At 35.1% G+C, this 25,763-nt stretch overlaps 2 protein-coding genes and 1 long non-coding RNA gene across 4 annotated transcripts; 1 reads left to right on the top strand and 2 right to left on the bottom strand.

Annotated features, from left to right (window-relative positions):
- Positions 1 to 517: 517 nt before the first annotated feature.
- On the bottom strand, positions 518 to 9,417 carry LOC107789583 (mitochondrial phosphate carrier protein 1, mitochondrial). Of its 2 annotated transcripts, none has more exons than XM_016611421.2 (6): positions 8,948 to 9,417; positions 3,629 to 3,978; positions 3,500 to 3,543; positions 2,767 to 2,981; positions 2,554 to 2,678; positions 518 to 749 (listed from the first exon to the last, which is right to left on the bottom strand). In XM_016611421.2, the coding sequence occupies exons 1-6, from the start codon at positions 9,104 to 9,106 to the stop codon at positions 713 to 715; spliced, it is 930 nt and encodes a 309-aa protein (XP_016466907.1). In that variant the 5' UTR covers positions 9,107 to 9,417; the 3' UTR covers positions 518 to 712. The 2 variants fall into 2 exon arrangements, with proteins under 2 accessions (XP_016466907.1, XP_016466906.1); XM_016611420.2 differs by having other exon boundaries at positions 518 to 971; positions 8,948 to 9,413.
- Positions 3,988 to 7,206, top strand: LOC107789584 (uncharacterized). Its single transcript, XR_001648880.2, has 3 exons — positions 3,988 to 5,737; positions 6,327 to 6,399; positions 6,733 to 7,206. It is a non-coding gene; the product is annotated as an uncharacterized LOC107789584 (long non-coding RNA).
- Positions 9,418 to 18,384: 8,967 nt separating the features above from the next.
- Positions 18,385 to 20,302, bottom strand: LOC142173579 (uncharacterized). Its single transcript, XM_075239200.1, has 3 exons — positions 19,804 to 20,302; positions 19,321 to 19,432; positions 18,385 to 19,168 (listed from the first exon to the last, which is right to left on the bottom strand). The coding sequence occupies exons 1-3, from the start codon at positions 20,300 to 20,302 to the stop codon at positions 18,385 to 18,387; spliced, it is 1,395 nt and encodes a 464-aa protein (XP_075095301.1).
- Positions 20,303 to 25,763: the final 5,461 nt, after the last annotated feature.

Raw genomic sequence — 25,763 nt, 5'->3', positions numbered from 1 at the left:
ATTTTGGCGGCTTGTTTTTAAAACAATGTTTGTTCGTGAAATATGATTATTTTTTGAAAATAAAAATTGAAAAAAATTTCAAAGTTTCCAAAAACTAGCTAGTTTTTGAATGAAATTTTTTCTTCCACTCACAAAACTTCAATATTTTTTCAAATAAAATGCATGTTCAAACACAACTTCAAACTTCCAAAAATTATTTTTCAATATAAATTCAAAAACTCATATTTCTAATTTTAACCAAATCTATATCCAAAAGCTAGCTTAAATCCATCACAACCCTCTGCGCCTGCTACTCACAAAATATAATAGATTACCACCACAAGTCAACAAGATATACAGGAGAGATGCAGTCACCCAGGACAATTCATGTCCACTTTTCTCATTTGTTTGTCAGCAACTAATAGTAAAATGAACTCGGCATGACAAGTGGGATCCATAGTGACATGTCCAAGTAGTTAAAAAAAATTAATGTGGGGTTTGTTTGGGGGGGGGGGGGGGTTCCTTTGTTGGATCCAAGTGCAAATAATATCTTCTGAACAAACAGAAAGCGTCAATTTTATTTCGTAATACATCTTCAAAATACTCTTTAAATCTCCTTGAGAAGGAGGTGAAATGAAAGAAATGAAATCTTAAAACACATTTGTATTTTATATACAAGATGTGACAGTTGCAGAGTCATCCTTTTCTATTTTCTCTTGTAAGCAATATTGCTTCATTCACAAGTTGCAACCAGACGGGGATCAGATTGCCTGAGGAATGGAAATGAGATTCGTGAAGATGAACTGCATACAAGTAATTTCTCAAACAAGGAGAACAAACTGAGAAACACGCCGAGGAAAGTAACTGAGGGCACAGTTATGAATGACTGAAATTGATATTTTTTCTCACAAACAAGACTTAAGGGAGCTGTTGTTTATTGTAAGAGTAAGTTGGGATCCTTCTGATGTCGAGTAAGCCCCCCACTTGTCGGCCTACAGGTTAGAGACAATATAATTTTTAGCACAACAGAGAATCAAACGTGTTTTATAGGCACCAAGCATCCAGCACTATAATTCTAAACACAGCCTCAACAATTTTATGCTGGATTGCCTACTATTCTTTTGTATTCATGAAATTTCTCTGCACAAAGCTATCAATTGTCACATCAAGAAACTCGGGTTAATTTCACTGATGGTCATTGAACTATCTTTCAATTTCACTAAAGTCATTTAACTATTTTTTGTCACTTAAAAGAAACTAAACTTTATCATTGTCACTTAAAAGTCATTTTGCCTCAAACCCTTACCATAAAAATGACATGGCATTAAATTTTATGATAAAAATCCAAAAATAAATGCCACATAAGCTATTATGGGTCATACCCATTTTAGATCCATTTATCCTTTAAGGTGATTTGACCCATAATCCAAATGGGTTTCGATAAAAAAAAATATTAAGTTCCACGTTAGTTTAAAATGATTATCTTATACTACAAAGTTTTGCCTTTTCTGTTACATAATGCACATTTATAATTATTCTATACTAAAATAATCTATGCTAGAAAATTCTTATTTTGTTTGTATGCCCCATTCAAGTCATTTTATAGCTCTACTGAAGCTAAAATACTATTGTATACAATAGTATTTTAAAATGACTCGGATGGGGCATACCAACAAAATAAGAATTTTCTAGCATAGATTATTTTAGTATAGAATAATTATGAATGACTCGGATGGGGCATACAAACAAAATAAGAATTTTCTAGCACATTAGTTTGGATACAATAGTATTTTAGCTTCAGCAGAGTTATAAAATGACTCGGATGGGGCATACAAACAAAATAAGAATTTTCTAGGATAGATTATTTTAGTATAGAATAATTATGAATGTGCATTATGTAACAGAAAAGGCAAAACTTTGTAGTATAGGATAATCATTTTAAACTAATGTGGAACTTAATATTTTTTTTTTTATCGAAACCCATTTGGATTATGGGTCAAATCACATGGATAAATTGATCTAAAATGAGTATGACCCATAGTAGCTTATGTGGCATTTATTTTTGGATTTTTATCATAAAATTTAATGTCATGTCATATTTATGGTAAGGGTTTGAGGCAAAATGACTTTTAAGTGGCAATGATAAAGTTTAGTTACTTTTAAGTGACAAAAAATAATTAAGTGACTTTAGTGAAATTGAAAGATAGTTCAATGACCATCAGTGAAATTAACCCCAAGAAACTCTTATACCAAAGTTTATACAGTTGATTTCATGTTTTAGAAATTTTAAGCATCTGTGATGCTTGACAAAAATGTTCAGCAATAAAATCCGGAGCCATTACGAATCTTCATATCATAGTTTCTTTATGACTTTTTGAAGTCCAAAAGCACAAAGCGACAATAACGAAGGAAAAGCTTCCTTCCCCAGTTCTGGCCATAGTATTTGAATAGCTAATGTCTCATCACCCTTACTTGACAAATGGACAAGTTCACAAATCAAGGCACAGAATAATCGAGCATTTGGAAAGAAAATTATACAAGAACAAGTACATAGAAAGAGAATGATATACTTACAGTCCAGTTAACAGTTTAATTGTGTCATAGAGAAACCATTGCAGAGTCACAACAGGCCCTACAATTGCAATTCGAACAGGAAGACTTCTAGTAAACAAATTAACAAGCCCAATCTTCTTTATGGCCTGAAAGGATCATATTAAAAAAATTCCAACTAATTAGATTTTTTCAAATATACTTGAATACCATGAGAGTGTTTGATAGAAATTTTACCTGTCTTATTGTGTCAGCCTTTTTGTTGTAAAGAAATGAGACAATATTGTCAGCAGGATTAGATATTACAGTGCCAACAGATCCAGCAACATAGCCTGATAAGCATGTTACGCCAAGTTGCTGGGCTCTTGAGCAATCTTCCTTCCTTCTCTGTATGACCTTCCGGTACATCAGATCTACCGAGTGCTCAAATGTCGAAAACATGATCATGGAAACTGCAAACAGGAAAAGAAGCATAAAGTCAAGTCATAATTACAAACTCCAAAAGCAGAAAGCCAAATATTGGTAACTACAGCTGGTAATGTGATAATTGTATTATAAAGGGAATCTATATGCAGCAAGATTTCAAAGGCAAATATGATTTAATAAGCACTTTCTAGAAATTGTAAAATAGCCACTAAATTCAGTACCAAGTGCAGACTTGTAAGTAGCCGACAATAAAAAAAGCCAGACAGTAAATGAAGAACTGAAGCAACAAAAAAGATCCTATGCAGCAGCCACAAAATGCAAAATGCCACTTTTCAATAGTAAAAACAGATAAATTGAAGAGCAAGACAAATCTACAGGATACACAAAACCCACACCGATTACTCCATTCCATCCCCACCCAAGGGACACTGATATGAGTAAACTTTACCAGGGAAGTCCCAAAACAACCGAATGACAATATGAAGGAAACTATAGGGGAGATGGGAGGGCTAATAGAAAAAGCTAAATTAAGTAAAGATTTTACATGGAAGGTTACGCCCCCAAAGTGGAAAGAGTCCCTTGAAAAAGCTACAGTGAAGCAAAAACAAACTTCAGTATCAATGTGCAAGGTGGGCAGCAATAGAATAAACACTGCATACTTCTTGGACTTTACCCTGAAAGGCCTTCATTCGCGTACAGCTTGCGAAACCCATCAGTTAATCCCCTGGCAAAATGAGGCTGAGTCTGGACCTGAATTTTGACAGCTTCAAAGGGACAAAGTGCCACATCAGCAAATACTTGAGCTGATGCACTGCTGAGGAAGAATATAACACTCCTTTGTTGATCAACCAACAAGTCAGTATAGAACCTTTTAAAGTATTCATAAAGACCAAATTTACATCCTCCTTGGACTCCATATCCAAATAGTTTGCCCGACCAACCTCTCCAAAGAGCAGAACGGCCTTGCTCTCTCCATAGAGTAATAAATCCTGATGAAATGCCTCGATATTTGAGAGGGTTCACCTAAAGCAAATAAAGGTGTTATGAGAACATACCAGAACAGGGAAGTTACTTCTTTTCTTTCTCCCTTTAATTTTAGTTTGTCGGTCATGAGGGGTGCCGTAAGGAGTTTTTCAGATTTTGAAAAGAGGAAGGTGTGTCTTCTAGTGCAAAAATTAGTAAAGAACTCACGAGGTTCTTCAGCTGGAAATCAAGACAAGGATCGTATGAACAGAACAAGCACAAGCACATATCCAGCACCAGGAGATTCTAGTTATCAAAACAGATATTAAAAACAAAGTAAACATCTAAACATTAGACAGAAGAACAAAAACATGACATCAGAAAGAATATTAGAGTTGGAGTTTGTTTCTTAACATGTAGGAGGCCTTTATTAATGAAAGTTTGCAAAATAGGTAAGCAGACACTCCTTCAGAAGAAGTTTTCTTTAATTCTCACTTCAAAAGTTTTATTCCTTTCTCTTTACCAGGTTATGTAATAAGTTGTAAAGAAATTTCTTTTATATTCTTTCTTTTTTGGGCCTATTAACTTTCAGAAGATGAGCCTATTGAGAAAAATCCACAGAAAAGCGGTGTTGTAGTTTTGGAAATTAGATTGCAACTTTTCAACCTCTATGGAGTCTGGACAAGGAAAGCTTCTCAATGTACAATTATTAGGCACCAGAATGGCGCATGCACCTAAATTTTCTGCCAACTGTCATAGCACTTTGTAGTGACTTCAATAAAATGAGGAAGTCACTAACAGCCATTTATTTTAAGTGAGGTTCAAACTACTTTCAGGGCTCAGTTGTTTTCACAAGACATCCTGACTGAAAACAAATATTATGCACTTAAGCCTTAAGCTAGATGGTCAAAGGCTCAAGGAATAATTAAGCTCTACATAGGCAAAAGGAGACAGGGAAAAAAGGAAATTTTAAGGGCTTTTATGTGGCTGGTAAATGAGGGGAGGAATATAAGGTTTTTGTAATTGCCTCAAGTTTAAAGTCATGGGAGATACAATGGCTGGGCCTCTGACACAAATGGAAATACATGAAATGGGTAAATGAGTGAGCTAAAATACGCCTATCCATATCTATATATCTATATCTACATATCTATATAAAGCTCGGAATGTGAAAGGTGATGTGACACCTCCTATGCCCAGCAATTATATTTATCTATTTTCTCCTATTTTTGACAGTTTTTCAGTTTTATTCTTTTTTCCTATTTTTTTACATTTATGTGCTTTGAAAAAAAAAACTAAACAGTAGCTCCTTTTATTTTTTTCTCAACTAACAGTCGCTTATTTACTTCTCTTAATAAATTGTAACCGAAACATTCTCTCGCTTATCACGGTTGTCGTATTTACTGGGAAAAAACGCCTCCATCTCTTCTCCTTTTTTTTCTTCTGTCTTTGATTCTCACTTCCCTCAAGTTTTCCTCCTTCTAAAGTGATTATCCAATTGCTAATATTTTTCCCTTTACCTATTGATGACTATTGCTGAAATGTTGAGTTAATCAACCCATATTATTATTTTTCAATGTAGTAATTCAAGCACTCTGTTTCCAAACTACTATTATCATTAGGAACTGCAGGTAAAATATGCTTGCCTGTGATTATGTAGTTTAATTTTTTATTGTGGCTCCTGTATAACTTTTAATTTTGTCTTTCCTTTTCTCTTAGTAAGGAGATCCAAAAGGCATTCCTTTGACTCAACCTGTCTCCCATTAAAGTTCTTTTGATCAAACCATGAAATTTTGGCAAATTAGGAGACAGACATAAGGTATTACTTTCCTTATTGATTGCCCATTATCTCGATTAGTTCTTAATGTGTTCCTTTATTATTCAACACTGTTGCTGGACTTTTGAGGTTTTTGTTCTCCTTCCCGTGTTTCTACAATTTTGTTTTTCACGTTGACACTACTGCCATTATTTTGATAGGGATTTTAGATGTTTCAATTTTTCATCAGTTTCCAACTTGATCAAAGGGCCGTCAGAGTCTACTACGGTTTAAGTGATAACATATTTTTGATTTCCTTATCTGTTGGTATATGTATATGTTGCTGCCTGCATTTCTTTGTCAGTATTAGAATATTTAAGCCTGCCAATCGGTCAAATTTGTGAATGGATTTTTGCTGAGATCTCTATACAAAGTTTCTTGCTCTTCAGTTATCCTAGTTATGATTTTATGTTTTGATTTGGACAATATCTGGCTTCCATCTTTGGCTATGATTCTGCATTTTTTGGATTTCCCCTGGCATCACTCCAGTATTTTCTTTTTCTCTTTGGTTTCTTATTCTTTGTATTTATAGGAACAACAAAGGAGCTAATCAAGGAAAAGAAAATGTGTTTTTTATTTTGTGATTTTGCAGAAGAACGAGAATTATGCATAAGTGATTGGAGGAGGAAGACTGGGGATTTGACTGGTGAGGAGAGGAGAGTAAGGTAAACGGGAGGGAAGAGCTTTCTCGCCTTTTTGTTTTTAACGAAATTTTGCTAAAGAGAAAAGACATGCTGAATAGGGGGAGAGAAATAGAAACAGGTAAGAAGAAGAGAATTAAGGAAAAGTACAACTGATCACTCTGTTTGCCCAAAAAATACCGGATAAACTAGAAATTACTACTATATTTCAGTTTTCTTCAAAATTTCTGTGTTTGCCCTTGCTGGTTGTGGTTTCTATTCTATGAACATGCTTTTTCCCACAGTTTCAATGTGATTTTTCATATTAATTTTGAATCTAATGTTATGTTCTTTGATTGTGCGGTGGTGAAATTATAGGTAAAGAAGAGTAATCATTCTGGTTACTCCATAGAACAGGAAAATATCTGCCTAAGGAAAAAGGTGAAGAAGTTTAAGAGACATCAGAGTGATAGGAAAATATCTGCCTAAGGTATTGTTCTGTCTTTTTAGCAATCATATTCTTACTTAAACTCCGTTTGAATCTTTTTGTTCCGTGATCTTAAAATCTCATGAAATAAAGGTATTATTCTGTAATTATGAACAATTCAATTTTACTTAAAGTTTGATATGGATCTTTTTGTTCAGTAATAATAAAATTTGCATTTCATATGTGTAAAATTAGGATAAAAATTGGTTTACCTTATTTGTTATATATAACTATTTGCTACATTCTTTTGTGTATGGAAAGGGAAAAAAGTAAACTAGAGAACAGGTCTTGCAACACAATTGGCTTCTCCGTCAATAAGCTTTCTGATACTTTACCTGCTTAAATCTCTTTTATTAAAGGTACCTACTTACACAATACGTACCTATTCTTCTAAATATTTTGTTTGGTGAAAACATTTCAATTGAGTGAAAACAAAAGTGAAATGGGAAAGCTTATAGGTATATTTAGTTGTTGATTATCATTTTGCTATGTTTGGAAAGAATAAAGTTTTAACTAACATGCCTATTATCTTGGAAAGAAAGAGGGGGCTAGTTAAAGGCAAAATTACTTGTATTTTTCAGAAGAACTTTCACAAAATTGTAGTCTTTAAGTTTTTTGTGCCCTTCTATTATTTTTGACACTTCCTTCAGTACATTATTAAGAAATTTTTTTATGGGAAACTGCTTTTTTAGCTTCCTGGATGTTCACTTGATCTGTATCATCGTTTGAGCTACTTGTGGGAATTAGCTGAGACTATCGACTGCGGTAGGTCCAGAATTTAGACATGGCGAGTTTTGAATATTGCAGTCTGCCAAACTCAAAGGTGATCAACAGGTCTGATGACTGTGCAACATACAATAACAGTAGAAGTGGATGGAAATATAACAAAAATGACAGTACAGCTCAATAGTATATAACATAATCACTGAAAAAGAATGGAATCTTTTCTTTGGCCTATTTCTAGGTAAAGTTTCAATATCTTGAGATACTTTTGCTAGCTTCTACTATCGATACTTCGATAGTGAGCCCACTTCCTTAAAAGGGTGACAAACTGCTGCCATGACGACTGCTGTGGGGATTGTCTATTCAAGGCTAAAGAATCTTACTGCTATTCCGTATATTTTTAGCTCCTAAGCAGTTTTTTCACGGGTCACTAAAATTGGTTTCTGTCCATTAGAAACAAACTAACAGAATAGCTGCAGGGTTTGGATTTACAAAACTATGAAGCTGGTTTAGAGCAAAATAGTTCCTCTAGATCTTTGAGACAAGCAAAAGTCTCTTAACATGGTGAGCAATACCAAGGTGAAAGTCGTCATCAAAAGGTAAATTGGGCAGCCAAGAGCAAGACCCTCATCGGGTGAAATGTTGAAGGATCCATAATCCTTTTTGATGTTGTCAATTATTATGAGAATGATCTTGCTTAATATGGTTTGCCATCATACCTATTTTTTAAAACATTTTTATTGATTTGCCTCGTGCAAGAAGATAGTACTTGATATATCATGACTAACCTATGTTCACTCTTGATTGGTGATTGAGAGTATCAGCTATGGCATTATTAGTTGTCATTTTAGTCACTGCTTTATACAGTTCCTGATTGATGATTGGGACTTGAGAATATAAATTGTTTAATTAAGAAATAAAAAAGTCAATAAAAAACAACAAACATGAAATAACAATGGAAAAGAGATAGGTAACAGAAACGTAATTTAATGGATAGACACTGTGCCTTGCGTTTCCACTTATTTCTTTTGATTTGTATTGTTTTAGTTTTAAATTTTCTTACATCTCTTTTCATCTTCATGCTATTTTCGTTACATCTTCGTGTTTAAAGTTACACATACACAAGCACACATTTTTCATTAAGTGTTTTCAAAGTTATATTTTCTCTCTTTTTCCTTTAATACCGTATTTTGGAAATTCAATGATAATTGATACCCCAAATACAAAAGTAGAGAAAAAGAATGAACATGAAAGATAATGCAAAGATGTTATAGAAATACAAAACTAAACCTTGTGTTGATTTTTTATTTGTTTATGACTCTTATTACTTTATAAAGTATGAGAAAATAATGAAGCAGGTGAGAAATAGAAGAAAAGTCGAACCTGCATGTTAACCTTCAAGACATCGAGAGGGGTAATGGCGAGATGAGTAACGCCAGCGCTGAGCATTCCTCCAGCCGTACAGAGTCCGTAATACCCAGCTGAGAACTCCTCGCACCATCTTTCTCCTTCTACTCTTTCCAATTGTGATTTCTTCAGCATTTTCTTCTTTTTTTTAACTTTACTCTACCAACCCTGACCTAGTCGATTGCCTCTTAAGTAATGGTGGTGATGCTGAAATAAAACCAGTAATGTAATTGAATGAAAACTTGGAACTTTGGAGGCCAAGAGCTTTGGAGCTTTCTCTTGCTCCAAACATGTCCACGTCTTCTACGGCAAAGATCCAAATTTGCCCTCCATTAATAGTTTGGGTCAAAGATACCCTTGCCGTTATGCCCTTGTACACAATTTGGGACATGATTTGAATCTAATTAGTCTCTAATTAATCGAATTAGCAACAGAAAAAGCCACCTGTCCAAATTTTAACCAAAACCCCTGTAACGCCCCCCCCCCCCCCCCCCAATCACACCCCTTAATATTTTGTCAGGCCCTTTCCCCGTAATCCGAGCTCACCGTCGCCGGCAACTTCATCTCCATGCTCGACTGATGAATACAGTATTCTCCCATATAAAATCACCCGTCATCAGAATTAGTTTTCAAAAATTTACACTGAGAAAACGAGAAATATTTACGCTTCAAGAAGTCAACTTTCCACATACTAGCTTTCCAAGCAATCAAATTTTTCCCCATAAATCGGACCCAAAAATTTACAAAAAAAGACACCATCAAACTTAAAACATTTCGTGCTTCCTCAGAAAGAGCTTTTCAAATTCCTTAGGTGAAACAACTGGGCTTAGGACGCCGGTTGTGGTGTTTCTCTTTTCCATTTTTGATGGTTGACGGACATAGAGATTTTTCCGGTGAGGCTTTTTACTTTTGAAAGTGCTGTGATGGTTACAATTTGAAGAAATTTTCAGGAATGATGGATTATGGGTGCAAGGAAGGGGTCCGTCGGGTGTATATTTCATAAATCAAATTTCTTTGATGGGTCAGTGGGTGGAGGATTTCCTATGAAATTGTTTGAAAATCCACCGTCTAATTGGAATGGGGAGTAAATTACACAATTTTCGTTGTTGTTGTTTGAGTATAATTTAAGAAGAGTGATTACACTTTTCAATTCTCGTAGACTAAAAATTGGTAGATGACTTTCAAATACTTTTTTTTCTCTCTTCTAAATATTATACTATTATTCTTTTTTTTTTAAAGGAAACTCTTGCTGATTGCTCTTCCAGTTCGTGTAGATTCTTTCCTTCTCCTTAGCACCGGGTACTATTGTTTTCCTCCTCTTTTTTATTTTTATTGCATACGTAATTGTAGTACATTAGTACTTGACTTGAACTAGTCTATGTTAAGGGTGAGCACCGAAATATAAATTTTTTGAACTTTTGGTTTTGATTTCGGATTACCCGTTTAATTTTTAAAAGTTTTAAATTTTGAATTGGATGTTTGATTTGGTAATTTAAACTTTTTGGATATCCGAAAATCTAATTTTTTTATATATTATATTTAGTCTATTATCCAAATGCAAATAGTAATAAGTCTAATATCTACCAATTATATATTATCTCATATATTTAGTACTAATTATTAAGTTACTATCAGAATACTTTCTATTTGGACATGATTTTACTATTACTAATTCTTATTGGCCTTATTAATATATTTGTTTGCATTTCCTTGATGATAATTTCAGTACTTGAATATTTATTTGGATGATTGCAGTGAAAATAAGAAACTTTTTATGCAATTTAACATGAATACTTCATTTGGATATTTATTTTTGTAAGAATAAGAAACATCTTAACTAATATGCTCAAAACCAAAAATTTGAAATATCCAACTCAATTAACCCGAAACCGAACTATGAAAAATCTTATCCAATCGAGCTTATTTGGATTAGATTTGAATGTCATTTCTTCAATCCGAAGAGTCGCCAATTCATTACATGTTAGATAAATATTTTAGCAAATAAATATTATGTCAGTATATGTAACGACCCGTCCGGTTGTTTTGAGCTCTAGCGCGTCATTCAGCGGTTTGAAACCTTGAGTAGCTTCACTTCAGGTATTATGACTTGTACGTGTGGTCGGAATTGAATTTCGAGAAGTTCAGAGTTGATTTGGAAAGGAAATTTTTATTTCAGAAATTTTAAGTTGGAAAAATTGACTAAGGTTTGACTTTTGAGCAAAAAATCTCGGAATCGGGATTTGAAGGTTCTAATTGGATCGAATGATGATTTCGGACTTGGGCGTATGTTCGGGTTGAGTATCGGACCACCCTGGAGCATTCTGGCGCCTATTATAAAAGTTGGCATTTTGAAAATTTAAGAAATTCTTATGTTTGATTTGAAATGAATTTTTTGCGTTATCGATGTCCGTTTGGAGTTCTGGGCCTTGGAATATGTTCGTATCGTGATTTGTGACTAGCATGTAAAGTTTGGCATCATTCCGAGATGTTTGAGTGTAATTCAGACACGTTCGGCGAAGTTTGAAGGTTGGAAAGTTGAAAGAATTCGAGGTTTCGACTAAGTCCGTATCGTGTTGTGGGATGTGTTGGTATATTTGGACGGGGTCCCTGGGGCCTCGGGTGCGAATCAGATTGGAAACGGATCGAGTTTGGACTTGGAAGAACTGCTGAAGCTTAAGGCTTCTAGTGCGATCGCACTTGCGAGGTTATGGCCGCAAGTGCGAGACCGCAGAAGCGGCCCATGGGTCGTAGAAGCGGTAGGGAGCGAGGCTAGATGGGACTCGCAGATGCGGGCGGAGAAGCGCATAAGCGGATTTGCTAGGGAAAGGCTGGGACAGCAGGTGCGATCGAGTTTCCACATAAGCGGAACCGCACCTGCAGATGAGGCGTCGCAGAAGCGGCCAGCGACCTGGCATGGGTCCTCGCAGGTACGAGATTGAAGCTACAGAAGCGACATTTTGGACCGCAGAAGCGGGATATTCTGGGTAGTGTGTGTTTTTAAAATGGGGGTTTGGCCCATTTTCACTTCATTTCGTCCATGGGAGCCGATTTTGGAGCAATTTTGGAGTATCATTTTCATCATCTATTATTAGGTAAGTGATTTCTTCATATTGTGAGTTAAATACATGGTTTATATATGGACTTAAGCATGAGAATTTGTAGAAATTGGGATTTTGGTAGATAACCTAGAAATTTGTATTTTTAGATTTTGACCATGAATTGGACATGAAATCTGTAATAAATTATATATTTGATTTCGTAGTGTTATGGGTAAAATTTATATTCGAAAATTTTCGAAATCGGGGCACGTGGAACCGATAGTTGATTTTATTGATTTTCGAGCGGAGTTGAGAATTTTTATAAATTGTTAAATGGTAAGCATTGGAGTATATTTTGATTGAATTATACGTGGTTTGACTAGTTTAGAGACGTTTGGCTTTGAGTTGAAGTGTTAGAGAGGCGTTGGAGCCGGTTATGAAACTTCGAAGTGAGGTAAGTCTCTTGTCTAACCTTGTGAGGAGGAAACTATCCCCTAGGTGATATTTATTGTTATGTGCAACTAGTTGTGGGTGCTACGTACGCACGAGGTGACGAGAGTCCGTACGTAGCTAAAGCATGTTTATGTCCGGGTAGACTTAGGACTTTATCATGTAATAATTGAATTATTTGAACTCATTCTGCTGGCTTAATTAATTAAAGTTTTAACTAAATTTGATTTAGAAATAAATATATGTATAATAGGTCGAGCCTTAATACTTTGAGTTGTGGGTGAGTTATTTGAGAAACGGTAAAGATTATATTCATTTTGTGCTCATGTACTGTATTGTAAACACGTATCTCGTAATTTGGTAAGTTCCTTCCTTTCTTGTGGAGCGGGCCGAATGCATCGGCAGTATAATAGATGCATCTATGGTTCGTGTCGCTCGACCCTCGGCAGTGTACACATTATTCTAGATCAGGTCGAACGACCTTGGCAGAATCGTGCGTTATATCGGTACTAGTCCGAATATTCACGGGATAATCTTTCCACTGATGCCCCGCATTTTATATGGTATTCCTTATTTATTTGATATTGGCACTTTGCATTTTCTGAGCTGTTAAGGTAGAATACAAGATCGAAAAATTTATACTTTAAAAGAAATATTTGGAAGATTATGTAATTTACAGATTGACCACTATCGATGTGCACTTCATATTTGTTATGAATTACTATATTATTTTATTGGACCTCTAGTAAGTGTCGATGTCGACCCTTCGTCACTATTCCTCCGGGGTTAGGCTAGATACTTACCGGATACGCATTGATTTACATACTGATGTTGCACTTCTGCACTAAATATGCAGGATCTGACAGGTTCATTAGGTGATCATTTTGGCGTGTGGGCACACCTGTTGAGGAGACTTTATGTGAGCTGCATTCCAAGCTACGCATCGCAATCCACTGAGTCTCTACCGTATTATTTACTTTATCATGTCTTATTTATATTCTGGACAGATGTTGTATTATTATTGTACTCCTTAGAAAGTGCTCATGCACCTGTGACACCGGATCTTGGGGTTATACTAGTTGATGTTTATGATTTCGTACATCATTAACGCCTTTCAATTCTTTTATAAACTACATATGTTGTACATTCCTGTGGATTTAGGAGTGATTTCGAAACTATGATTTTGAAAGTAATCATATTATTAAAAACTATGATTTCAAAAGTAATAAAATGAGTAATTAAATGAATAAATCATTGTTGGCTTGTCTGACGGCGGCGTTAGGCGTTATCACGACCTATAGTGGATTTTGGATCGTGACTTTGCAATCTAATAGATGGAATAACTCAACATATATAGAATGCCAGAGCAATTAACACTACAACATTTTAGGATGTGATGACCCAAAAGGTCATCTTATGTTTTAGAACTCGAATCTACACTCTTAAGCCTTAAAAATCTCATTTTTACCCTCATCAATTTGCGTGCGCAGTACAAACATATTTTCGGAAAGCTTTTATGTTGAAAATTGATGAAAATAAGAATTTATGCTTTAAAAGTTGATTTTAGTTGACTTCGGTCAACATTTTTGATAAACCAGCTCGGATCCATATTTTGACGGTTTCGGTGGGTCCGTATCGAATTATGGGACCTGGGCATATACCCAGAATCGAATTCGGAGGTCCCTAGCTCAAGTTATGAATTTTTGATGAAAATTAAAAGTCTGAAAATTAATTATTTTTAAGAATTGATTGATGTTTGGCATTGTTAGTGTCGGGTCCGTATTCTGGTTTTGGATCCTGGTGCATGTTTATTTTGATATTTAAGACTTGTATGTGAAATTTGGTGAGAAACGGAGTTGATTTGACGCGATTCGGACGTCCAGTTGAGAAGATATGAATTTTAAAGTATTCTTGAGAATTTTATTCGATTTGGTGCTAAATTCGTAGTTCTAGGTGTTATTTTGGCGATTTGATCGCCCGAACAAGTTCATATTATATTTTTAGACTTGTATGCATGTTTGATTTGGAGCCCCGAGGGCTCGGGTGAGTTTCGGATAGGCCACGGGATGTTTTGGACTTGGAAAAAATCTGATTTTCTGCAGATTCTGGTGTCTGGCATATCCTTCTTCGCATTCGCGAAGGTCCTCTCGCGAACGCGTAGAGTAAACTGGTGAGGCTGAGACTTCTTCTTCGCGAACGCGAAGGCCTGGTCGCGAACGCGAAGTGATGGGGGATTTACCCTTCGCGAACGCGAACGCGAAGCACTTGGGGACCTGGGGGAGGGTTGGTCGTTCGTTCATCGCGAACGCGAGCAATGTCTCGCTAACGCTAAGGCCAGGGGGGAGTAACCATTGCGAACACGAGAAGGGTCTCGCAAACGCGAAGGCTTGGCAACCAGTACCCTTCACGAATGCGACAGTGGCCTCGCGAACGCGATGCACACTGTCGCCCAGTGCATAAAACAGAATCAAACACGGGTTTAAGCCATTTCTTCAATATTTTTCAAGAACCAAACGGGTAGAGGCGATTTTCAAGAGTCGTTTTCTTCCCCCAAAATGTTGGTGAGTGATTCTAGACCATTTTCTTTCAATTATCCATTACATTTATTGAATTATCAACCTAAAATCTAGAGTTTTCATGGTAGAATTAGGGGTTAGGATAGAAACTAGGAATTTCAGAAATTTGGGGATTTAGACCTCAATTTGAGGTCGTATTCCAAAATCAATTATATATTCGGGCTCATGAGTAAATGGATAAATGAATTTTGGTCCGAACCTCGAGTTTTGACCAAGCGGGCCCGGGGTCGATTTTTTCAACTTTTTGGAGGATTTGAAAACTTTAATTTATGCAATATAATTGATTTCTTTAATAATATTTTATATTATTGAGTCATTTTTGAATAGATACTAGTGGTTTGGAGGTAAATTCCAAAAAAAAGTTGTGATTGAGAATTAAGTAGCCTTCGGAGCGAGGTAAGTGTTGTGTCTAACCCTGACTTGAGAGAATTAGGAACCTTAGATTTCTCGCTAAGTGAAATTCATGTAAGCGGCGTATATGTGAGGTGACGAGTACTTATGCGCTGCCAATTTACCTATTTTCCATGTTTCTCTGTTTTTCTTATATTGTCTCTTTCCTATGCCTAATTGCTACGTGTTATACTAGTGTTGTTCAATTTATCGTTCTTATCATGTTTACGGATTTTCTGGTGATAATTGAGTTTTTTTTCAAAGTTGAGATTGATATTATGGAACCAAATGTTGAAGTAAGGTTTGTACTTGTTATTCTATCTCTCTGTTGTTATTTATGCATTGCATTTATGGTAAGGGGGAGTGTTAATGCACGAAAGGTGATGTCGTGCCATATTGTGAGTGTTAATGCACGAAGGGTGATGCCGTGCTATATTGTGAGTGTTAATGCACGAAGGGTGATGCCGTGCCATATTGTGAGTGCTAATGCACGAAGGGTGATGTCGTGCCATGATATGAGAGTTAATGAACGAAGGGTGATGTCGTGTCGTTTCTATTGATTTTATGGTGAGATTGAGAGTAAAAGCACGAAGGGTGATGTCGTGCATTTTTTCTTTACTGTATTCACTATTCCTGTTGATTCATGGTATGTTGACTTCTCCTATTATCATTCTGTTGTATTTCTTTATCTCGTATTCCCCTCAACATGTTCCCCTCCCGACATTTTCTGTATAGTTCTTCATTTATGTTATTTGTATATACACTGTTAAATTGTACAGGTTGATTTGTAGGTGCCTTGCCTTAGCCTCATCACTACTTTGTCGAGGTTAGGCTCGACACTTACCAGTACATGGGGTCGGTTGTACTGATGCTGCACTCTGCACTTTCTGTGCAGATTTTGGTACCGGCTCAGGTTGATCGAGATTTTGCTATTGGTCCGTTGTCCGGAGATTCAAGGTAGATTTGTCAGCGTTCACAGACCTTGAAATATCCGTCTATCCTTTATGTCCTACTATTTCCTTTCATTCAGAGTTATATTTCTTTTAGACTATTACATGTCGTAAATTCTAGAATGCTCGTGAATTGTGACTCCAGATCCGGGTGGTAGTAATTAATACAGTTTTATGATATTCCGCACTTATTATATTTTATCTTAGTTAATTATTGTTAATTACTGAATGAAAATAAAGAATTGGTTTAATGATTCTCTAACGTTATGTTAGACGCCATCATGGTCCCGTCGGTGAAAAATTTAGAGTCGTGACATAGGCCTTTGACTACCCCGAAAAAGTATGGTATAAACTAGCAAAAGGTGTGGCCTTTGGTCAAAGGCCACACTTTTCGACTTTAGGCAACGCTTTTCTGTGGGTGGCCAAAAGAAGCGTAACTGTTGACCTAAGGGCATGCTTTTCAAATGTTGCCTTACAAGCCACGCTTAAAAGCGTGGCCTATTAGGTAATAAAGACAACGCTTGTTACACCCCATAAGGCAACGCTTTTATACACTACAATTACACACAAAAAGCGTGGCATTTGTTACCTTATAGGCCACACTTGTTAACCGTGGCTTCTAAAGGAACCCCTAGAAAACGTGGTCCTTGCATATATACATGGTAGACGTACAGACATATAGCCACAAATTTAAAGCGTGGCAATTTTGGCTAGGCTATACAATTTATTTTTTATTTTTTTAAAAAAATTACATTTTACATATTGCATGTAATTACAATGATTTCAAGCATATGCATTATTATCATATATTTTGATGATGTAAAGAACTAAATTAGCTAATAAATACCAAAAACAATAGTTCAAATGAATACACGTACTAATAAAACAATGTGTCAAAATGCTCATTAACAATAAACTTTTCAAAAGTGAGTATATTCATATAGTATCATGAATATTAGACATCTTAATTATCCAAAAATTATTTGCATTCACATTAAGATCAAATTGACTTTCTGACACCATTTCCAATTGCATCACCCGCTTTCTCCTACACATAAAAAGAAATTAATAATTAGATAGAAACTAAACTTTAATCGTTCGTTTAGAAGAACAAAGACTAGAATAACATATAGTAGCACCATGTTTTGCATATTTTTTAGTCATATATAAATAAAAATTGACTAATGAGTACAATAAACAAAATATAGTAGTCCCATTTCACTCACCTAAACACTCACCCCATGACTCCCACTCCCTCACGTCACTAGCATACACCCTCACATATTTTCTCACCTCAATCTCATGTCACTCCCGAGACCAACTCCTTTGCACATTATCAGGTAACCACCAAATTTTTCTTTATAAAAGAGATAAAAAGCTAACAGAGAGGATAATTTGGGGGAAAAAACCTTAAGAGTTAGAGGATAGAATAGCTGCAGCTTTGGCTTAACACAAAGAAGACAAATTTATCTTCTTCCTCTTTGATTCTCCCCAACAAAAAAACAGCATAAAATAGTTGCAAATACAACTCCAAACAACCACCAAAATTACTGCTCAACTCTAGCCAAAAATCATGCTAAAACGCAACCTAAACAATCATGAAAACTGGCCACAAAATCCAGCGAAGCACCTCCAAACTTCAGCTCTAAATCAGCCCCAAAATGACCCCAATATACTAGTGAAAAGCAGTCACAAAAACTACCCTTTAACACCCCAAAAACCAGCCGAAAAACTCCATCTAAAACACGAAAATATCCCTATTTTTTCACACAAAAATAACAGCTCCAAAAGTTGAGTTCGTCGGCGTCGGAAAACAACCCCCTTTTTAACATATATGTAGACCCCATATCTTTCTATAACCGATGAATGATCCATGAAACTTGAGATTAATTAAAGATTTGATCAATTTAATGAACTTAATATCTATTATAACAGTTTGCAAGACAAGTTGGAGTCTAAATACCTTTTCAATTTAATGATCCTCAATTTTTGCTAAATTAGAATCAAATTCATGATGTATCCTCAACATCAAACTCATCTTCCGATTCAATTTCAACTTCTTGAGCACAAAATCTTTCTGGAGGCACATAAATTATGGTTGCAGGTACGTCACTCCTTATTAAGACAACTTCACCCTCATCATTCGGTATAGATGGGCTCATCGGATGTTCATACGACCCATTTTCATAACAGTAGGGAGCATCAGATTTAAATTGGTCACTTATGTTAAACAAGTCTCTCGGGACAGTGTTCATAACATAATGTTTGTCTTGATCATGTGGATCTTGTACATAGAAATATTGGTGTGCTTGTGATGCTAGCAAGAAGGGCTCTTCTTGGTAGCATTTCTTGTTGAAGTAGACATAAGTAAGACCATAAGTATCTTCTTCAGCCTCATACCAGTCACACTTAAACAACACAACCTTAAAATGTCCAAAATAATCTAACTCAATGATATCAATTATTCTACCATAATAAGTCAAATTTGCATCAACCGGATTTTTATCCTTGGAGCTTGCAAAACTTGTAGTTAATGCAACTAATGTAACACCACTATTTTGTGTTGTACGCCTTGCATCATGCTGCCTCTTATGGAATCTATATCCATTAATAAGATACCCAGAATATCTTTTAGCAATTGAATTTGGTCCTCTAGACAATTGTTTTATAAAATCAGGCACATCCGTGTGCATAATACGGCTTTCGAACCATTGGAAAAAGTTTTGACTATGACTCTTGGCCATGCTCCATTTAGATCTTCGCTCATGGCTATTAACTTCAAGCTCATGCTCTCTACACAGCAAGTATTGTTATTTGTTAGCAATATATATATATATATATATATATATATATATATATATATATATATATATATATATATATATATATGTATGATTTAAAATTATCCATATAAAAAAGAAAATACTACAAATGAGTTAAATTACCTAACATATTCTTCAATTTCATCACAATTGTTCAATATGTATCTATGTGCTTGACTTAGTGACTTGTCGTCTAGATCATTTGGGTCACCATTTTTTCCTCCTAAAGGACAGCCTTTGTTAGGAAACAAACTACGGGTTTGCTCATCAGTTGAACAACAATCATCATTGTTTCGCGGCCTTCTATTAAATCTGGTATGTACACCCCTATGTAGGTATCTAGAGTCAACCAAGTATGCCTCAGCAATAGATCCTTCTGGGTGATTTTTGTTGCGAACATACGACTTGTACCTACACATAAATCTTTCAGGAGGATACATCCATCTCTTTGAGGTCATAACGAGCACTTTCAAGATCCTTTATCTTGCCCGAAATTTTCAGAAGTGTTCCAATTATATTGTCAACTATGTTCTTCTCAATATGCATTACATCAAAGTTGTGGCGAAGCGAGTTATGTTGCCAATAAGGTAATTAAAAAAAATTGACCTTTTTTTTTCCATGGGCCAGAATTTGATTTCTTTTGCATCTTCCCAAATACATTTTCAACATTTTGTAACATATTGAACACATCTGTCCCCTTTAACAATTCTGGAGGAGGCCTAAATTCTGTTTTTTCATTGAAAGACCTTTTGTTGGATCTCCATGGATGATCCATGGGCAGGAAAACATGATGATCCATGTAACATATTTTCTGACTATGTTTTAGATAGCAAGAATTAGTGCCATAATTACAACAAGGACAAGCCAACTTTCCTTTTGTACTCCACCTAGATAACTTAGCATATGCAGAAAAGTCACTAATTATCCACATAAGAGCTGCTCGCATTTGAAAGGTTTGATTTCTTAAAGCATCATACGTGTCAACTCCTGACTCCCACAATACCTTCAACGCTTCTATTAATGGTTGCAAATAAATGTCAATATCATTTCCAGGAGATCGCGGCCCAGATACAAGCAACGAAAGCATGCAATATTCTTGTTTCATGCACATCTAAGGAGGTAAATTATAAACCATTAAGACAACTGGCCATGTGCTATGAGAAATGCTCATGGTCCAAAATGGATTGAATCCATCACTTGCCAAGCCAAGTCTCAGATTGCGAGAATCTTTTGCAAAATCTGGATGAAGGCTATCAAAGTCTTTCCATACTTGGCCGTCGGTAGGATGCCTTAACTTTCCATCTTTAGACTGCTCCTTGTTATGCCACCTCAATTTATCTATCGTCTTTGAGCACATAAATAGCCATTTGATTCTAGAAATTAACGGAAAGTGTCTCAAAGTTTTAGAAGCAACACGATGAGCTTTTTTGGGAGGCTCAAAATTGCTATCTACTTCAGGATATTCAATATATCGAGAAGCTCCACAAACATGGAAATATTCATCACTTTTATGATCATTCCAAAATAGCATGCAGTCATTGGGACATGCATTAATTTTCTTATAATCCAGACCTAGATTCTTTACAAAAGACTTGGCATTGTTGCATGATAAAGGAATGTTCAATTCGGTCATCGCCTCTTTCAATAACTCTAAGAGGGAAGTAAAGAACTCATTGCTCCATCCATGTAGACACTTCAACAAATATAGACGGATCGTGAATGATAATTTAGAGAATCCTTTACAACCAGGATATAATTCTTGGCTTGCCTCATTAACTAAATTATAAAAAAAATTGGCATCTTCATTTTGGCATTCATAAACTCCTTGTGCAACATCTCTAAATTGATCATTCAACAACCCATCAATATCATCATACCAATTATCTTCATCCATATCATCATCAACATCTATTGGAATTTTTTATTCCCCATGATTAATCCATCCTGTATAACCTTTAACAAAACTGTAGCATATTAAATGATCATATACTACATTCATTTGACACCAAGGGATGTTACAACACTTTGCACACGGGCATTGAATATCTTCGCCCTGAGGATCTCCATCAGAATAAGCAAAATTCAAAAAATGTTGAACACCATCAATATACTCTTTGCTATACCTTGGTAAATCCATCCAAGCCTCGGAAGGATCATTTGAAAACCTAAAATCAATGGTGATATTAGATTTCAAAATATAGATTTATTTAAGTATTAAATATACTTAACAAATATACCCTAAAAATTACGAGTAATTTTTTAAAATCAATTCTTGTATAGTAATAGGCTAATAGCATAATAAAAAATAAAGAGAATAAAAATCTCTTACCTAGTCATGACACTTATCTTAGGCCAAACCCAACTTCAAGTTCACCATAGGTAATCTAGCAGAGGCTTTAAAAATTATCAAAAGCTATACATATAAAAATTATCAAGTTATCGACACATGAACACATAGCTCCACTCTATTGAAATATTCAAGATAATATTAGCAGAAAAATCATATGGTTGGATAGAAACATATCAGGTATTACTTAACTAACCTTGTAAAGTGTATTTCTCTGCTTTGCGCTCTTAAATAAAATTTGCCAATGTGTGTCTCTTCTTGAAGAGGATGAAATTGCAGAACCAGCAACCTAAATTTAAGATGAAAAAAAAAATATCACTGAACATTGATCAAAGAATCAAGATGACAACTTAGCAAAAACAATAATTGACAAAAATATTTTAAAACTTATAAAATAAAGAAAAATAGATAAAATTAGCCAAGTTAACTAAAGCTTGCATTCTAGAATCTATAATAACTAATAGGGTCTAGTCCCCTCACGAAATTTGCTACAGAGACTAAGCAACAAAATGGGACAATAATGATCTTTTCAACAGTTTCTTTCAAACAGATAGTAAAAGTTGTAAAGTTATTAAACGGAAAGCAAAAATTTCATAGAAAACTTACAAATTTTTAGCAGTTGTAACCCTAAGCAAACGAACTTTCCAATTGAAACTGACGGCCACCAAACCCAATTAAGGAGGGTTTTGACTTTTGAGAAGAGCAATTAGAAGAAATTAAGTATTTCCATCAGTAATTTGCACAAAAACTACCCTAATCTGCTTAACTAGATGACTAGAGCCTGTTTTAGGGAAGAAGTACGGGAGTTTTCATGTAATTTGGGTAAAACTTAACTTAGTGGGATATTTTGGGGCATAATTATTTTTTGGGGACAGAAAAGATTTAGGAGAGAAAAGGATTTAGGGGAAAAGTTTTAGCGGGAATTTTTAGGGAATTACTAGAGCACACTTATATGGGGTAGCTTTTACAAAGTTAAATTACCTCGCCCAGTAAACGTCGTATTACATTTGAGTAAGCGTAGCCAATTATTTTATTATTTGACAACACTTGAAAAGTGTAGTGTTTACTGTTAAAAGGCACGCTTCATAAGTGTCGCCTAAAATCCGTAACCAAAAGTGCTTGACAAAGGCCACCCCTTATAAAGCGTTCTATAAAAGTGTGGTCTTAGGTCAAATTTGTTGTAGTGTAGATAAACTTGAATAAGTTTTTTTATTGTGAGAAATTATTTTATGAGGAAGTCTTGTTGAAAATAATTTCACATTTTGCTGCTTTCGTTTTCTATTCATTAGTATAAATATTTATTTAAAAACTCATATCTATCTTTTTTTAAAAATTGAAAAGGTTTATTTAATTTTTGACAATTATTTTTTTTGTAAATCATAAAATATTAATTCGTGTAATTACACTTATGCAATTAAATATGCCACTGAAAATTATATTGTGAATACGTTTAGACAAAAAACATATCAATGAAATTACTATGTTATGTAATTACAAGGCTATGTAATTACACAACCTAATAATTATACAATTTCTTCCAAACAGACTCTAAATTGACATGCTCCTCTTAGGGGTAGAAAGGGGAAACTGAAAAAGGGTGGTGTATTTTTTTGCCACGTGTTGGACGGGAGGAGGCTGGTTAATAAAGGCTGGTTTAAAAGTTACCATGTAGGGACACCTGGCACATCCAGATTTTAATCAGTGCTTAAGCTAGATTTAGAAAACATAATTATGCAAGATTTAGAAAAAAATTGCATAACCCTAGCAGCAATTATCAAGTAACAAAATATGGTAACAAAAATTTAAGGGTAAATTTGAACTTTTACCCTCAATTCTATACCGCACGATTGCTGTCGCTCTAAACTCTTAAGTATATGGGTGTGTGGAATATGGCGAGCAAATCGGCACCTCTAAAAAACTAGGCCAATTCAGCTTAAAATTGTCAAATTTTCAAATCTCCCCGTTTAGATTTTAGCGTAAGGAAACTTAAAACATGCTTCATGCATCTTAATTTATGTGACAGTATTTGACTGATCATAAAAAAGATTTAAAAAATCTTTCCCGTCCAACTTTAACTTTAAACATACATATTTGAAGTTAGATTTTGACAAACAAAGTTCAAAAGCATAGGTATTAAAGCAGCTGAGCTAGCAAATTTGAACTTCAACTGTAACTTAAATAGGAATCCTAAAATCGGCTAACCGTGCTTGATAAATGCTTATATTGACAGAACGTAGATAGGCTGAAGTGCACATAGCTCTTTTTGAGGTCTCTGTCTATATTTTGTCCTTGTTTTAAAAAAGTTTTACTATATATATATATATATGCTACATAATCGAAAAAAACTTCTGAATAACTTTAGACCATCAGATCTAAAGTTTGGTCAGACATATTTTAATTTACAGTTCTTCTACGTTGGGTCTAAAGTTCCCGGTAACTTGTATGAGCTAGTCATACACTAATTATACGTAGTTCAATTTTTTGATCATTGGTCAAAAAGTTCCCAACTCGTATGAAACATTTCGGACGACTTAGGCCAAAATAATTTTTATCGGTAATTCAATTTAAAGACCATGGTCTAAAAGTTTCGGTGAACTTGTATAAAACTTTTCGGGTTACTTTAAACCATAGTCTAAACTTGGTTATATATAGTTTTTTTATATAGTTGGTTCAATTTCTAGATATTGTCTAAAAGTTAAATGTAAACTTGTGTGGAACTTTTTTTCTTTCAAAATTAGATATTACGTTGGATAGGAATAGCTTTTTGTAGAGAATAAGAATATTTCACGAAACAACTTAAAGTTTATTGTTTAATGCAGATTCTGGTTCAACACATCAAAGCAATTTTTCACATGATTGAAATCACACATTAGTGCTGTACTTGTGTCTGTAGCAAAGGAGCAAGATTATTTGATTCTTTCTCCGATGTCTAATGTTGCTTTCTGCCATAAAATATCATATCAAGGGAAGAGAAGATGGAGGAGAAGGAAGAAGAAGAAAACTGAGAAGAGATTAAGCTAGATTTAGGGTGTGTTTGGTGTAGGCATATAAATTTTATTAAAATTAAATCCATAAAATAATTTGGATTATATTTTAAATTCAAGATATATTGGTCCAAATAAATATTGTATGAGCTAATATAATTGAATTAATTATATAAGTCCAACATATATAGATTAAATAAATAAGTCTTAATCTATTGGGCTAGCCCATTTAATTGGGCTACAAGTGATGAGCCCACTTCAATAAGCCCAAGATGTCATCTTCCTAGAGGCCCAGTTTGGTGCCACATGTCAAATGACGTGGCGCGCCAAGTCAAACGGAAGAGCCAATAGGATTATGCCACGTGTCAAAATGACAAGGCATGCCAAGTCACATTAAAAGGCCAATGAAACAGCGCCACGTGTGCAAGTGACATGTTCTGGCCAATCAAATGCGGCCATGTCACACTCCAATTTGATTGGTCGGAAAGAGTTTGTTCTTATCACAACTCCTCCCTTCCACAACTATAAATAGGGGTCTTCATAACCCAGAAAAGACACTAGAAGTTATAACAAGAAGCAAGAGAGAGCTCGTGGATCAAACGCCGCAAATTTCTCTACAAGCTTCAAGCAATCAAGTTCAAGTTCAAGAAATCAAGTTCAAGCTCAAGAACGAAGAACAAATCAAGATTCAAGGAGTACGAGTTCAAATCAAAGTTCGTGCTAGTTGAATTCAAGATCATCGTTCGTGGAAACAAATATAGATTCAAGATCAAGCTCAAAGGACCTTGAATTAACTTACTATTGGAAAGAAGAATCAGGGGATTCATAGAGATTGTATACCCAAATTATTTGAAATCAAATACTACGATTGTTGCGATATTTTTCAGTCTCGATTATTTTCTTGACGCAAATTTATTGTCTACAAATTTTGGTACGCCCAGTGGGACAATCTCTACATCTCATCTCAACTTTTCAATCATCAAAGTTCAAGAACATTAAAATGACTTCAAATAAAATCAACTCCAGTTCAACTTCCGCCAAGGTTGCTAATTCCAGGTTCTATGCTGACGTGGAAAACATCATCGATGTTACTTTTGGAAGCTTTGGACCAGTTACGAGGAGCAAAGCAAGCTCGTTAGGATAACAAGCACCCCATGTGCCGTCCGCATCAACCCCCATTTTCGGATCTTCATCCTCAAAAGGAGCAAGATCTTCCACAAACGCACCCGAAGGAG

This window comes from Nicotiana tabacum, chromosome 19 (assembly GCF_000715075.1).
Source record: "Nicotiana tabacum cultivar K326 chromosome 19, ASM71507v2, whole genome shotgun sequence".
In the NCBI taxonomy this organism is placed as follows: Eukaryota; Viridiplantae; Streptophyta; class Magnoliopsida; order Solanales; family Solanaceae; genus Nicotiana; species Nicotiana tabacum.
The sequence above is the reverse complement of the archived record's forward strand: the minus strand, read 5'-3'. Positions and strand labels throughout refer to the sequence as shown.